The 16024-nt window shown below is 34.4% G+C and overlaps 1 protein-coding gene across 1 annotated transcript in view; it reads left to right on the top strand.

The window, feature by feature from the left end:
- LOC102694857 (A disintegrin and metalloproteinase with thrombospondin motifs 19) overlaps nucleotides 1–16024 on the top strand; it is a 119589-nt gene that overhangs the window by 44720 nt on the left and 58845 nt on the right. The window contains exons 9-10 of the mRNA XM_015366082.2: nucleotides 12148–12288; nucleotides 15666–15816. Coding sequence (XP_015221568.1) covers nucleotides 12148–12288; nucleotides 15666–15816 — 292 coding nt within the window. The remainder of the gene's footprint in view (nucleotides 1–12147; nucleotides 12289–15665; nucleotides 15817–16024) is intronic.

Below are 16024 nucleotides of genomic sequence, written 5' to 3'. Positions count from 1 at the left end.
ACTGTGTTGGGACCCTGAGTAAGGCCCTTAACCCCAAATGCTCTAGGGGTGCTGTACAATGGCTGACCCTGTGCTCTGACCCCAGGCTTTTTTCTCCCTGTCTGTGTGTCTCACAGAGAGCAAGCTGGGATATTTGTAAAAGACAAATTCCTGATGCATGAAATTGTATAGGGCTAATAAATAGATCTTATAGTCTCATAGGCTGTGAGATAGCTAACAAGTTGCAAAGAGACAAGTGTAATTTCTTTACAGTTTCTTCAATCTAAATTTCAAATGTACAGTAGTAACTATAAATGAGTGAATTAATTAATAATTTGCCATGAATTTAAATTACAGTCTATTTCATTATACAGTATATTTACCATCTTGCCGGGATGAGCTCCTGCTACCCCACTACCCTGTACTGGAAAACGGATGGATGAAGCATTTACCATGTAGTTCTTGTGAGATCTGTAACAATATTACCTTGCACTTCCAAAACAGACTTCTTGTTAAAAACGATAACTTGGACAACTGGCTGTGGGCAGTGTACTTCAGTCTACAGTGGTAACTGCAGCATACAACGTTAGCAACCAAGAGCGTATCTTAATGCAAACAGTTTAAACACGTTCCCCAGTTCACTTTCAGACCGTGGTGTCTTTCAATTAGTTAAAATGTATCAAAGAGAAAATGTGAGACTGTAGAAATACTGTATCATTGAACTGTCAATCAAATGTCCACGCAAATAAGGGAAATCTCTTAGGAAATGTACTTGCTCCAAATCACTGCACTTCGGCCCTCTTCAAAGACACGCATGCAACCTCACTGTCTAATTGCCATGTCTATCTGCAACGATGTAGAGTTTGAGCAAAAACCCTTAAGGCTTATCTTGCAAAGAATGGAGGAAGTAGTCTTTCCAGCTGAAAAAAATTCTGTTATTGTCCTCTCCAATTCTGTTGTAACGTTTATGCAGTCGAAATAAAGTTTAATTTTAGAAGAAATGAATTCCAGAGTGATTGGAAGCCATTTTTGCTTACTATCCTACTTTATATTCTTAAATATGCAACTGATGTTAAAGGTAATGGTTTATGGTTGATATACTTGCATATTTATTTTGCCTTGACTTTGACTATATTTATATACTGTATACAGTATATGTTTTGCCTTATATTACATTTTATATATTCCCCTTTAATGTTATGTTACAGTATATGTCATGTGTTCAAAAGTTAAATAAAAGAGGAAAACGTTTATTTTATATACTGTATCTTCTAATTATTAGGAATGAAATAAAATAGTGTTTTAAAAAAGATATGTCAAAAATCAGAAAAAAAGTGTTTAAATTCTGCACTTCAGACTGTAGGAAAATCTGCCCTGAAACTAATTTTAATTACATGTTAAGACTACACAACAAAACATTTTCATCCATGCTCCCATATATTGCCAATATGAGTCTTGCCTCAGGTCAAGCTGTCAAAAAAAGGAATGGACGACTGAGTTTGACATCAGAAGCAAACAGTTATATGTTTGTAGGAATAGAATTTCAGGAGGTTAATAAAATACGCAAGGCATATGTGGAGAAGATTAGAAATAGCGTAAGAAAAAAAAATCTGTAAATGGTTAAGAGTTCTGTGATCGTCAAAAGGACCACCATGTCAGAGTCAAGGTTTTATGACATGGCATTCCATTATTTGGAACAAAAAATGAAAACATAGCGAAATTTAATTTAGATATGCAGAAATCTTCAATTTGTTTTTTTTTTTTTCAATTTTTGGATTGGTCATGCATGGTAATATTGTGCATGTCAAATTCTGGGGCATGCAAAATCTAATATTTTATGGACTATAATCAGATTAAATTTTGTATTTTAAGTTTATTTTGATTTCATAGTGGGCATTGATGTTTAAATGCAACCCTACATTACAGTATATATCAGTGATCAAGAAAACACAAAAGCAAGAAAGATCAACACTCAGTGCAAACAGAAATGTTTTAACATAATAAAGTAATCTATTATAGTAACATAGCTGTGATCTGCAGCTTTTATATATAAACATCTTTGAGATCCTAGAGATACACAGTATATATAAAATCTGTAACACTCCTCTTCAACCATTTAATAAAAATTAAGAGTTACAAATACTAAGATTTACACAATGAGCAGTCTGTCTTACAGCAGAGATTTATATATCTCACAAGAATAAACTATTTAATCTTTTCTAAAAAAATTAAAGAATTATCGTGCCAAAATATACTTTGTATATGACAATGTTTGAAAAACATACAGTATATTTTGTAGTCTCTCATCTAAATTCAGCAAGAAGACAGAAATCAAAAGTGGAATTTATTGCTATAGTTTTTAATACTGTATGTTTATTATGATAAAGTCCCCTCAAGATTTATTCATAACCCTCATGAAATAAGAGCAAAAACATTATAGAATGAGTTATAGAGAGGGTAATGTGTCTTGCTTAAAAATATATATATGAAATTGTCATACTGCAATCAGAATAAAGCTGCACAGAACAAAGCCATATTTATCATAAATTATTAACTGAATTCCAGGAAACACAAGGTCACATTTATTCACATTCCTATTCACAATTTAAAGTATTTCTTTAAATATAGTCCAACAAATTCAAATCTTTAATAACTTAATAACATTTTACTCTTTGGAACTGCAGTGGAACCCTCTAGTGTGGTATAGAGGCCTATAAAAATATTCTGTTTACCTGGGGTATACTGTAAATGGACATGTTTATACTGTACGTCCTTCCCCTATTCTGTAGTTCATGCAGTAATGTGCCTCATAAGGTTAAAGGACAGAGAGCTGTGAAGACTATAGGCAAATGGTCATTAACCTCTACAAGTTGGGGAATGGCTATTAAAGAATCCACAGAAACCTGAATCTTCAACTTTTCACTGTAGAATCCTTTATTAAGAACTATAAGGCAGCTATTTTAGTGGAAACCCTGCCTGGACGGACGATGCAAGTGGATCTTGCTGTGAAGCCAGTGGATTTTGGAGACAACTTCAGGTCCAATCCTAAATAATTGTACTACCATTGGAACAAGTTAAGTGGCATTTATGGTCAGGTTGCAAGAAGCAAGGCTTTTCTGAGGGTGAACCACAGTTAATTGTGACACGAATTAGCCAATCTGCCAATGAAACAAAACCAGAGTTTTTGAACAAGGTTATTGTTACAGTATTTTCAGCATAAACATTGAAGCTCATCTTAAGATAATACTCGAGCCCACTGTAAAATATGGTGTTATTTTACATTTATTGGTTATAGAAACCTTCTTAAGGCAGAAGCAATCACAAACTTCATCAGCTACCAGGACCGACACCAGGTTACCTCTGCCAACAACTTCAAATGTGATCAAAAATGGACATCATGACAATTATACAAAAAATACATCCAGACTGAGAAAAATAAGATAAGATCACTTTATTGGCCATATACAATTTCTTGTATTTGGAATTTGTCTTTTTGCATACCCCAGCTTGCTCTCCATGAAACACACAGACAGGGAGAGAAGCTGGGAGTCAGAGCGCAGGGTCAGCCATTTACAGTATAAGGCACCCCTGGAGCAGCTGGGGATAAGGGCCTTGCTCAGGGACCCAACGGAGTAGGATTCTTCTGCCGGCTGTGGGATACAAACCGGCATCCTTCCAGCCACAGGCGCAGATCCTTACCCACAGAGCCGTAAATTATCCACAAAATAAATATTCTCAACATTTCACATCATCTCCAGACTTCTATCCAAATTAAAATTTGTGGTTTGAACTCAAGAAGGCAGTTCTCAAAATCAAACCAAAGGAAATGAAGGACCAACAGCAATTCTGCTGAACCCCTCGACCCCATAGCAAACTACAGGAAGTAGAATTGACAAAATACTATACACAGCAGTTTGGATTAATGCAATCCTTGTGTTTTCTGTCCTTAATTATTTATGATAATTATGACTTTGCTGTGTGCAATGCTATTATAGTTACTGTACAGTATAACATTTTTATTTTTTTTAAAGCAAGACACATTAGCCAAAGCTTTCTGTTTTAGAATTAGTTCCTCTTTCATTCGTTCGATTTGTTCAGCTAAGCACTAGATTGTGGAATGAATGATGCTGTACATGCACACTCAGCTAATTGTGGTAAACCATGATTATTTATGCAAATACAACAAAATTACAGGATGCTAAGAGTTAATTGTGATTTGTATCAGATGTTGACATATCTGTGTTACAATTACTGTACTTGATCTGCCTGAAAAAGGCCCATCATTCACTTCTTCAAGACTTGTTGGATCTACAGTACATGTACTCCTTGTCCCTTATAGGTAATCCTCTACTGGATAATAACAAAATACTAAGGTCTGTTGATTATCCTCTGGATATACAGTAGTTCTCTTATATCTCTCCACATCTTCACACTACTGTTAAGTGACCTTGAACAACAGTCACGATACTGTAGCTGACATGGGCCCCAAAATCCAATGCCATGCTTAAGAATTGTAGTAAGTAAAATAAGTATTAAGTGGATGCTAACCCTAACCCTAGCTCTGGTGTCAACTCGGCAGAACTGCAGTCTATATCTAAACCTCACCAGGCATTGGATTTTGACATGTTCCCAAAACCTAAATGTATGAGTGTGAAACAATGAAAACCATTGATAAAAGCTCTCGCAAATGTATTAGATTCAGTAATGATTTTTTTGATCCAGCGGACTCACTTTTGGGATACATTCAGCGATGTGTCCATTGAACCAGCCAAGCACCAAAAAGTCTCAGGGAAAAAAAATCAGATAGGAGCAAAAAATGACTCATCCTATAGCTGACTTGGGCCTGAAAATCCATTGCTGTGCTTAAAAATTGTCAAAGTAATAAGTGAATGCTAACCTTAACCCTAGCTGGGGTGTCAACTGAGCAGTTCCGCAGTCTATATCTGAACCTCACCAGGCATTGGATTTTGACTTGTGTTCCAATCAAAAAAGTATGAGTGTGAAACAATCAAAACCTTTGATATAAGCTATTGCAAATATATTAGATTAAATAATGCTTGGTTACAAGCTTTGATCCAACAGAATCAGTTTTGCGATACAATTAGCGATCAGTCCATTGCGACATCCAACCACCAAAAAGTCCCTGAAAAAAAAATCATATAGGCGCAAAATATGACTTTATCTTTTGCTGGTTAAGTTTTTCAATTAAAATAAAAAGATGCAAAAACATGTTATCTGTTATTTCTGTACAGCATGATACATGAGTACCTTTTATGAAAGGTATTTGAATTATTTTCCTTCATTTTCCCCTTGAACTCTCAACTTTCAATAAGACACAGCACTGCAGTAGCCCTCTCAATGTCAAGGTAGAAACTGCAGTGAGTAATGTGGTTATTGAGTACAGCTGGGTCTGAATTTGTCTTGGGATCTAGCACTCTTGCCAAGCCAAGACATTTTTAAGGCAGTGCCTACAGGAAAATGCTGAGACAGTACAATAAAAACAATCTCAAACAGTGAGCTGTTTAGCGTATCTTACAGCCCACTGTAGTATGGTATGGTACGAAAGACAATATTGTTTTTAAAAGTACCAACTAAAGATCTTTAGGCACAAAAGTTTGAATATTTCAGAAACAAATAGAGGTGAAATATTGATATAATAACAAAAATATGTATCTGTACTCATAGATGACAGTTGTTTTCTTTACTTTTGCATTTCTTACACCTGCACCCACATCTGCTATGTTTTAATTTTCAATGTTTTTTTTTTCTGCTGCTTTTTATTGTTTTCTTTATTCTTTCTCTACCTGATCTGCATTACAAAACTCATGTTGGTCTTTTCATTTTTCTTCCCTTTCTTCTTTTAGCTCTGACTGTCTTTGCAGTACTGTACATACTCTGTATTGTACCTCCAGCCTTTAAATGGTCCACTCTGAGTATGTTCAAATCTCACTACAAGCAGTTGAATATAATTTATATACAGTACAGCAGGTCTTTTGTGCTTATATGGTCAGATACCTAATTGCCCTTCTATGTTCTACAAATAACATGTCTTCTTATTTCTTCATTCCTAAGCACCAAGCCCTCCCACTATGTAAAACTGAATCTACACATATTATGTGACAAGAATAGTAAAAAATAAAACATAAAAAATAAAATTATATAGAACATAAGATTTCACAATGGTGTAGAAAAGTATTTTCTCTAGTAAGCTCTGGTTTTTATTTGAGGAACAGAAAAGGGGGTGCCTGAAGCAGAACAGTTCACCTAGGATCAAATTCCATTGTATCCAGGTTTAGACAATTTACAGCACTTACTCAACAGTATACACTGCTCTGACAAAGGGCAATGGGTTTGAGAAATGGTTTTGGCAACATGTTTTTACTCTTATTTCTTACCATAGTGAGGAAAGACTTAATTATATTGTGGTAATTTACTATTAATAGCTTTTTGTTTTATTTCTCATTATTGCTAACTTAAAAGTGTTCAGTCTTTTTACTAATACATCCCTCCATTTTCTAACTGCTTTATCCACTAAAGGGTCATGGGAGAGCTGGAGCCTGTCCCAGCACAAGGCAGGACATATGCTGGACAGGATACCACTCCATTGCAAGGCACACAGAAACATATGCGTGCACAAACTTACACCTGGGTCAATTTTCTCAAAAGCTGAGTAAGTCTTTGGGCTGGGGGAGGAAACCAACTCAAGAATACAAATTCCACACGGATGACACCTGGAAATGGAACCCAGGGCCCTAAGATCATGAGACAGCATTGTTAACCACTGTGCCACCTGCAATAATGTAATGTTGTAAATTTATTAGAACACCATTTTTTTCTATAGTTTTATGTTTTTAATTGTACATTAAACTGGAAAGAACTGAGAAAAAAACCTTGCAAATCTATCAAAACAGACAGAGCAGGTTATTTTTTTATTATATTAATATGCATATGACATTTGCTATGTCTAGAGCTCCTTTCAAATCTTAAGAGAAAAAAGAATACATACTGTACTGTAGCTAGGAAACATAGGACTTTCTGCATGTGGGTTTTCATAAAACACAATCATGGATAAGAAAAATAATAAGACTGACATATTGGTATAATTTTATTTTTTTCAAATATAAGTGTTTTCTGCAACATCATTTTAAAATGTACATTAAAATAACCAAAAGGAATAATAAAAGTGGGTTTTGCAATTCAAACATTCTTTAAAGGGTTGCCTTTAAAAGTTTGCCTGATACACACAGCTGCAAGGATTCCTGACCAAACGAAACACATATTATTAAAGGTTGGCTCAAGATGTTGAGTGTGATTGAATGAATGGTCAAACACTGTGGAAGATGACATCTTAATTATCCTTGTCCTTTGACATAGTGGTCTGACAGTTAGTGGTGTTCCCTTGATACCTGACTGAGTAGGCTTTTGTGGGGGTTGCATGGGTTTATCCTCTGTAGGATAAAGTGCTCTGTGTATTGTGTGGATTATTACTAAAATTAATTCTGCTATTATTACTACTTATCTGTACTACTTCTACTATGTTAACTATTATTCTTACTTCTCACTTTATCATGTATTTCTTTATTTGGTTGTGTGAACAGAAATATAAGTATATACAGTACGTGTCATGCTCATCGCTACAAATGAGTGGTGGGTCAAGCTATTATCTATATAGCTTGACCCACCAAGCTTCTTTCCCTGTCTGTGTGTCTGTGTCTCATGAAGAGCAAGCTGAGGTATGTGAAAAGACAAAATCCTAATGCAAAAAAAATGTATATGGCTAATAAAGTGATCTTATATTGTGCCAGCAACACTTAACATCTCCTGTCAGTCTATACCAGTTACTGTGGTAATTAATTTGATAGGAGACTTGTACCACCTGAGGTGGTGTGGTAGATAATTGCCTCCAGGTGGTACAAGACTCCTTTCGACTTAGACTTCATAGGAGTACATAAGTCATGTTCTGGCAGTACAGTTCAAGTTCCTGAATATGTTTGTTTCCTGGTTTCGGGACCCTTGCTTTGCCCTGACTTTGTTCATTGGATTCCCCCTGGTGTTTTGTACTGTGTCTCTTTGTTTATGCATTCTGCTTGTTTCCCTCAGCTCTGAGTTTGGACTTCCCTTTGTTCTGTGTTTCCCTCTTTACCTGGCTTTGAACCTCGCCCGTTGCCTTGGCTCACCATCCTATCTCTGTTGCTGGCTGTAAACAGTGTTCTGCTTGCTCACGTAGCTGCATGCCTGCTTGCTTGTGTACAGTATATCGGCCTGTTTTGGGGTTTATTTTATGAATATGCACCTTTGCTTTACTATGTTCAGCAGTGGCACATTACATATAGATAGATACTTTATTGATCCCGTGAGGGAAATTGATCTATATTTGATTTACTGTATATATACCCTTATATAGATCAAATGCCTAATGAATATAATGCAACTTATTCACATGCTTTCCTTGTTTGTCTTTGTTAACACAAATAAAAGAATCTTAAAGCTAGTATCTGAACTCCATTTCCTGGGTATTGCTGCTAATTCCTTCTTATCAATATTGCTCAGTATTTGGACTCCTTCACTTCTTTCAGCTATTACCTTTTAATTGATGCAGCTCATGTCTTCCTCTCCTTTCTCTGCTTCTTCTCATCATTTGTATATGGCTTAATTGCTCTGTGTTTGTAATTCTCGGTGCTTGTAATTGCTCGGTGTTTGTAATTAAAATTATTTAATTTGTGAGCTTTAGATTTTTTTTACAGTTCAGTACTGGTTTCCAATGAAAGTCACTGCAACAGTTAAAAGACATAAACTGAAAAAACATAAAACATTTTATAGAGTATTCTTCATAAATTTGGAGACACAAAACACAGAGGACCTGTTAGGGAGGACAATTTTGTTTATTTTTTTAATTCTTTTGGTTCACCAATATATTTGCATGCTTCCAAAGTAGATCATTTGCATGCTCTTTTAAAAAATACAATCAACATTGATATCTAAGTATGTCCACGCATGTGTCCTGTAGAACTAATCCCGTGATCCTGTATCTCACTATACTTATATTTAAACCACACAATTATAAATTTCAGAAATTTTAATTTCTTTGAATGAAGAAAAATTACTTTGAAGAGTCATTGAACAAGAAGTTACTGAAATCTACAGTTCTTTGTTAGAAGCAAAATATATTTTTGTATATTTTGTCACCCAAATTTAAAATTAAGTATGAAAAATATACATTTATATGAGCAAACTTAATTTTTTATAAAATACTAAATGTAAAAAGAAAATGCCTGTGGGGCATTGTACAGTATCATATTGATAAAGGCTCTCCACAACAGTTCAGTATGGCTTAAAAAAGAAAGACAAGTCTGGCCCAAAAGTGGAACACATTGGGAGTGAAATGGAATGACTGCGAAGTCAGTTCTGGAAAAAACGTATCGACTTAATCTTCACTCGTAAGCCAAGATATTATAATATTCTGTAAGCAAACAGTTCATTCAGCACATCGCTTTCTGAAGTAGTCAGTAACTGAAACCCCGCTTATGGTATTGGGTTATGAGAAATGTCAGTGGATGAACCTGAAGTAGAAGAAATAAAAAAAGCATCTCAGGATTTTTCCCACTTGTACAGCTTTATTAGATTTGTCTAAATACCTTGCAAAAGGCTTTGGCTGCAGTCCACTGGATACAGCTGTTGCTTAATCAACCTATTCAACCTTGCAAAACTCGAACCTATTCTGCTACACATGTGAGATTATGATTTTACATACATACATGACAGACGACATATAGAAACTTATTTTGTCACATCACAAATTGAGTCTACATCCCCTTCTAATGCATAAAAGATGCCTAAACATCACTGGATGTGCGTGGTAGCAACCAAATCATAGTTCAGGAGACTTCATCAGTAAAGATATTTCAAAAATCCCAAAGCTTCACTGTGATAAACAGTAAACCACACAACACGTCTGCAATATCGTGGTAAATAAGGTGGTTAATAAGTAATTTGTAATATGTTATTTTTATTACATTGTATTGCTGTGTTACAATTTTGAAGGAATAACACCATATACAAAAAATGTACACCTGAAGAAAGCTGCACAGCATGGAATAAACCTTTACTTGTTCCTTTGTATAACACAATATATGTGAATTTTCAAAAACATCATTGTTAATAGAACTGTATTGTTTATTTTATTGAAAATTATTTTTCTTATCACCATTTTGTTATATTATAAACCCCATTTATTTATTATTTTACATAGATTGCACATTGTTTCACAAGCTTTAAGTACCATTAAGATTAGTAGTCCATTGTTATGAAATATGCCTTTTGAATGAGAGAGAATGCAGTACTTAAGTAATAAGCACTGTTTTTTTCTGTCTTAGTAATTGCAGCAGAAATCAAGTTAGAAATATCTTTAAATGAACAAAAACATCTGAAATGTGGTAGACTTGGGCAATTTTGCTGGCATAATGTGCATGTTTGGCAATCGTCTTCTCATGCTGATGTGTTTTATAAATTTAATCAATCCAAAAGTGCAGTTCAGTGACTTAGCTGTTTTTTTTAAATTTGGTGTGCTGTCACACAGCATACATTAGAAATGACATTTGTCGGTTATTAGATTAGGTTTAGTTTCAGATCATTTAGTTTACAAGTTTAACTGGTTTATGAACTGGTGAGTCAAAAATATGAAAGCTGTTATACTCAATGCATCTCAGATAAGTGTCAAATATGTTTTGCTTTCCAATGTTATAGCTCACTGATTTAATACATTTGACTCCTTTTTAATATTTTTTTGTTTTAAACAAATAAGAAATAAAAATAAAATCCTCTTTATTATTTTACCATTTTAAATAATATACAATATATGACCAAATAAGTGTTCATTGTTATTGTTGGAATGATTAGATATTAATAAAACTACAGAGATCGATACATTTACTGTTTTTGCTGTCTAAATTCAAATAATTAAACTTAAATTTAAACTTAAAATAATTAAACTAATTTCCTTTTTTCTGTTTAGAAATTCTCCTGGTTGATAAAAAAGCTTATTATGAACAAAGAAACCATGAATGAATGCCTTTGCAATGTAATATACTGTACCATTCTGTGCATTTATTTCTGTTTGCTATAGGTTGTGAATTTGTTGGTTACTCAATTAGTGCACTTTTAAATACATAGGACGTTTGAAAAATTGAATCTCCTGTGTCTTTTAAAATAAGTTACTTTTCATCTAGTATGGCATTATGTCTTTCTAAACTTAGAAATGCTATAAATGCACAAATGACTTTGGTTTCATTGTTTCACCAGAAGCATATATTCACAAATTATCAGTAACAATATTTTATTCATTTAGTTTCTGAACACTGAATTGGCCAAATCGGACCAATTGGCCAAATTGGCCAAAATCACATCTTGGTACTTGGTACATGCTACTTACTGTACCACATCATACTGTACATGTTAGCATGGTCTGCAGGTTGTAAAATCATGGAAGTGATCTGTGTCGGTATTTATACAGTAGGTTACTGTACTGTGACCCTGGGTACAAAGAACATAGTAATCATGGCTGAACTAATATACCAAGACTGTTTCAACCTAGTAGACAGGAGGTCACTTGGATATTGAGAGCAAGAATACCACTGTCCAGGATTGGAAAATGTCAGTATCCTGGTGTGTGTGGGTTGACAACATCATATCTGACCGAATCATGTCCAGAATCAAAAATGTTCAGCATCTCCAATTGTCGTGGAGACACCAGGATGTTGACATATCTGGTGGCTCCTCCAGGGTGGAGGCATTAGAGCCAGTATTAATTTAGTCACCAGTTTTTGATTTTGTCATAGTCTTAGTCAAGCTGACTAAAGTGTCTGTTAGTCATAGTGACTTTCTAGGCTAGCCCAGTAAGTTCAAGTTTAGTATATACGACAGCTTGGATGTGAATAACGTAAAATAGAGTAAAATGTCATGCATGAGCATGAAAACATTCAAACAGAAACTGGCAAATGCATATTAGTGCAATGATGTGTTCAGTGACAAGTCATAGTTCAGTGTGTTCTGGCATTCCAGCACGGAATTTAAAAATACACATTTTATTATGGGTGTGAACTTGGAAATGTTTTATTAAAGTTTTAGGTCACAAAATTCATTTTCTGCTGTTTCATTGATTTACAAATTTAGCATGGGAGTAAGCCATGACAATGATCACCCGACCTGTGCGGATGGCCTCCATATCATGTCTGGGGAGTGGATCAAAGGGCAGAAGCTTGGAGATGTGTCCTGGTCTCGCTGCAGCCGGGAAGATGTGGAAAGGTTTCTCAGGTAAAACAAAACAGAGAAAAGTCATACCATTAAAGGAATCCCTTGTGTTATCCTTTAAGATACTGTATATACTGTGTATTCATATAGAAGACAATGTTACTAAATGTTACTAGAAGACATGCTACTACTATGATAATAAAACATTTTAAAGTCTGCTTTTCCAAATTGCATTAGAGGTGTTTTCTTAGATATTTTTACTTAATTGTTACTATAAAAGAGCACAGTGGGATGAGTCTAAGGGAACAAGTTAAGATTTATTCCATGCTGAAAAGAGATGAAAAGAAGCACAACGTTTTGGCTGTGGAGCCTTCTTCAGGTGGGAGAAGGCTCCACAGCTGATATGTTGTGTTTCTTTTTCTTCTATTTTCAGCATGGAATAAACCTTTACTTGTTCCCTTGCAGCCTATGCATGCTGACACAGTTACCTACTTGAACTGCTGCAAAATGATTCCATTTCACTTTATACATGTTTTTGTACTTCTGGCCTGGTTTGTAAAATGCCATAGTTCACTGCATGAGTTAATTGCTCTGAATTTGAAGCTACCTGTATTGTATGAGGGTTCTCTCTGAAGGTGTCAGCATATGAAAAAAACAATGACACCTGAAATGTAGTTTGGAGTGATGGTATGTACACTCCCAGTTTTACATTTCATAACATTTTTTATACTTAAAATTTTAAAGACATTTGCTAGAGGTCAGATAGTCCTTGGAAGTTGTGAGTATTTAATTTATTACACAAATTACTGGTCTTTCATAATCAGAATGCAAACCACTTAGGAAAACATAGACTAATAAATATAATACCATCAGGAAATGTAAACTACTGTAAAATTAATATAAACTTTGTTTTCAGGATTGTTTAATGTACAAAGGGCTTTTTTATTTTTGTATTTAATTGTTAAACAGTTTTCTCTGACTTCCATAAAAAACACATACAAATGTAAATCACAGACAAGGTAGTGTCTTTAAGTTGTATTTAAATAAATTATTATATCTTCAGTGAAGGAAAAAATATATATAACTGCCCCTAATGCATAGAACACATTTTGATAAGTAAAAAACATATATTTACTTGAAAATTACCATAGTATTTTATTGCCTAAGACTGAAATTAGTGTGATTTAATGAAGTAGGCAAAAAATTATGCTAACACAGCACAAGGGTATAATGTACGATGTTTAGAATTGGAATTTATGTTTGATTGCATTATCAGGACTGGTTGCCATACTTCAAAGAAGACATTTCTGCTCTAGAAGTAAAAAAATAAAGCTATAAGTTGAATACTGTATGTCATACACACGTGGCCTCAAACTGTCTCCAACAGCAGACATTTTGTAAGGCCTTGATGCAAATATTTAAAATTCTGAATTGTACTGATAAGTCAATCCAATGGACTATTTCAGAATCAACAGAGGAACAAGGGCCCAAAGAAACACATGGAAATTAAATATATAGTCAGAGAGCAGTCCTTTTTACAAAGGATAGTATCTGGAATATACTCAACATCTAAGTTGTTAAATTACTTAACAATTAGATTTTGGTCTACTTTTTTGTAAGGTGCAGTATATTCTTAAAAAGTGTTCATAAAATGGATTATATTCTATCATAACTGCATTGTGTAGGTGATGGAAAACAACATGCATTTACAATCTGTTAGAATAAAAAACACATATGGCCCCTCCATTATTTTTACTGGCATGCAGGGAAAATATCTGTTGTGAATTGGACAGCAAGGCTGGATGTAACATTTTCGGGGCCTCATATGAGGTTGTAGCCTGGGGCTCCCTTTAATCCTCAATCTAAAATACAAAGCAATTCATCGGTGTTATAATGTCAGTCAGAGAAACAACTGCAGTTCAAGGATTGCTTCATTTCTCACTCACCTTTTATTTAGAAAGATCAGCAATTATGGGCGTGAGGGTATTATGTAAAACATTAAACATTAACAAAAGCAATTTTAGCCAGTAAATTAAATAACAGGGCAGATTGGTGGCACACGTATTGTTCCCTTGCAGTACTGGGCCATGGGTTCAATTCTGGTCCTGGGGTGATGGGGTGCTATCTGTCTGGAATTTGTATGTTCTCCCTATGTTCACATGGATTGCACTGGTTTTCTCACACAGTCCAAAGGCACACTGGGAGGTTAATTGTCGTCAGGAAAGACTGGTGTGAGTGTGTGCATGGTTATGTCTGTGTGTGTGTTTGTGTCTGTGCTGTGATGGACTGGCATCCCACCTAAGTATCCTGCCTTGTGCCTGTTGCTTGCTGGGATAGAATTGGAAAAAGTGGTTAGAATATCCCTGTATTTGGGATATAAATTATAAAAAAGAACAGTAGTAGATTATACGGTATATGCTTATATACCGTATATACAGTATGTCAGTAAACAAAAGAAACCAAACACTGTAAAAGTCTGTGAAACTTAAAATTTACTTCACAGTTCTTATTATACATGGCCATGACCATAATATCTATTTGTGATATTTGATTAGTTAGAACTGTTTTTCATTTAGTAAAACAATGTTTACCTGGTGCAAAACTATTATCGAATGTGTATAGGAATTATGAATTAATTAGGTTTAAAAAACAACTCAATTTTATTGTCATATTACCAAATCAATATTATTTTTACAGTATATCTAATATGTATAAGTTGTTTTTTATTGTTACGTTGACAAATGCTCATTTATTTTATATTAGAAAATCAAAACCTTGTTTATTGAACACTGTTATGTGGACAGAACAAAAGGCATTTGGTTAAAATGATACACCAAGTAATTACAATCAATACAATACATACATGTATTTGTGTTAGCAACAATTTTTGTAAATTTCTGAACAGGTAAGCTCTTATACACAGCTCTAAGCATACACACTTTCCTATTTTAGAATTTAACTGTTGCTTTTTATAAGGTTATATTTGATGTATTTTGCAGCAGAAACATTAATCACATTTATTCAAGTAGTCTATTTGGCCTACAGTCTTGAAGATAATTGTACTAAGTAGGCTGATACATGTGTGCATCAAGTGCAAAATGGTTTAACTTTGGGTCTCTAAATCACTGCAAAAGCAGAGATCCTTCCCTTGGGATTAGGATGTTTCTTGAATCACACACCTGTTAAAGAATGGAGGCTGTTTGCTGGATAGTGTTTTAGAATAGTGACAGACAACTGTAGCCTTAACATACGGGAGATCTATTTCTTTAGAGTGATTGTATGTTAAGTCACTGTACAGTACATTTCTGTATTTTATTAAAATAATTTGTGCAAGAAAGTACAGTTTGAAGTTATGAGTCTTCTAGTTTAATGATTTGGAGGGAATAATATTTTGTGTATGAATAACATGTTTAACAATTTTGCTGTGTATTTTGTTCCAGGTCTAAAGCGAGCAGTTGCCTGTTGCAGACAGATCCCCTAAGCCTCAATTCTGTGATTCTTCCTTCTAAGTTACCTGGGATGACATACACAGCAGATGAGCAGTGTCAGATTCTGTTTGGGCCAAAAACATCCTATTGCCAAAAAATGCAGGTACAATATGTATAATTACTAAACAATTGTGGTGGCTGCATAATAGAAGAGTCAGAAGCCATATTTAAATTTAAGATCATTACAATTTCTGTTGTAAATGATATACACTTGAGAATAGATAAATACTGTATTCAATTAGACTAAAAAATATCACGCGAGACAACACTGCCTTCATGACAGTTGACTGTGTTAAATTTACCACAGGATA

Source organism: Lepisosteus oculatus, chromosome 3 (assembly GCF_040954835.1).
Source record: "Lepisosteus oculatus isolate fLepOcu1 chromosome 3, fLepOcu1.hap2, whole genome shotgun sequence".
In the NCBI taxonomy this organism is placed as follows: domain Eukaryota; kingdom Metazoa; phylum Chordata; class Actinopteri; order Semionotiformes; family Lepisosteidae; genus Lepisosteus; species Lepisosteus oculatus.
Note: the sequence above shows the minus strand (reverse complement) of the source record. Positions and strands in the feature narration are given on the sequence as shown.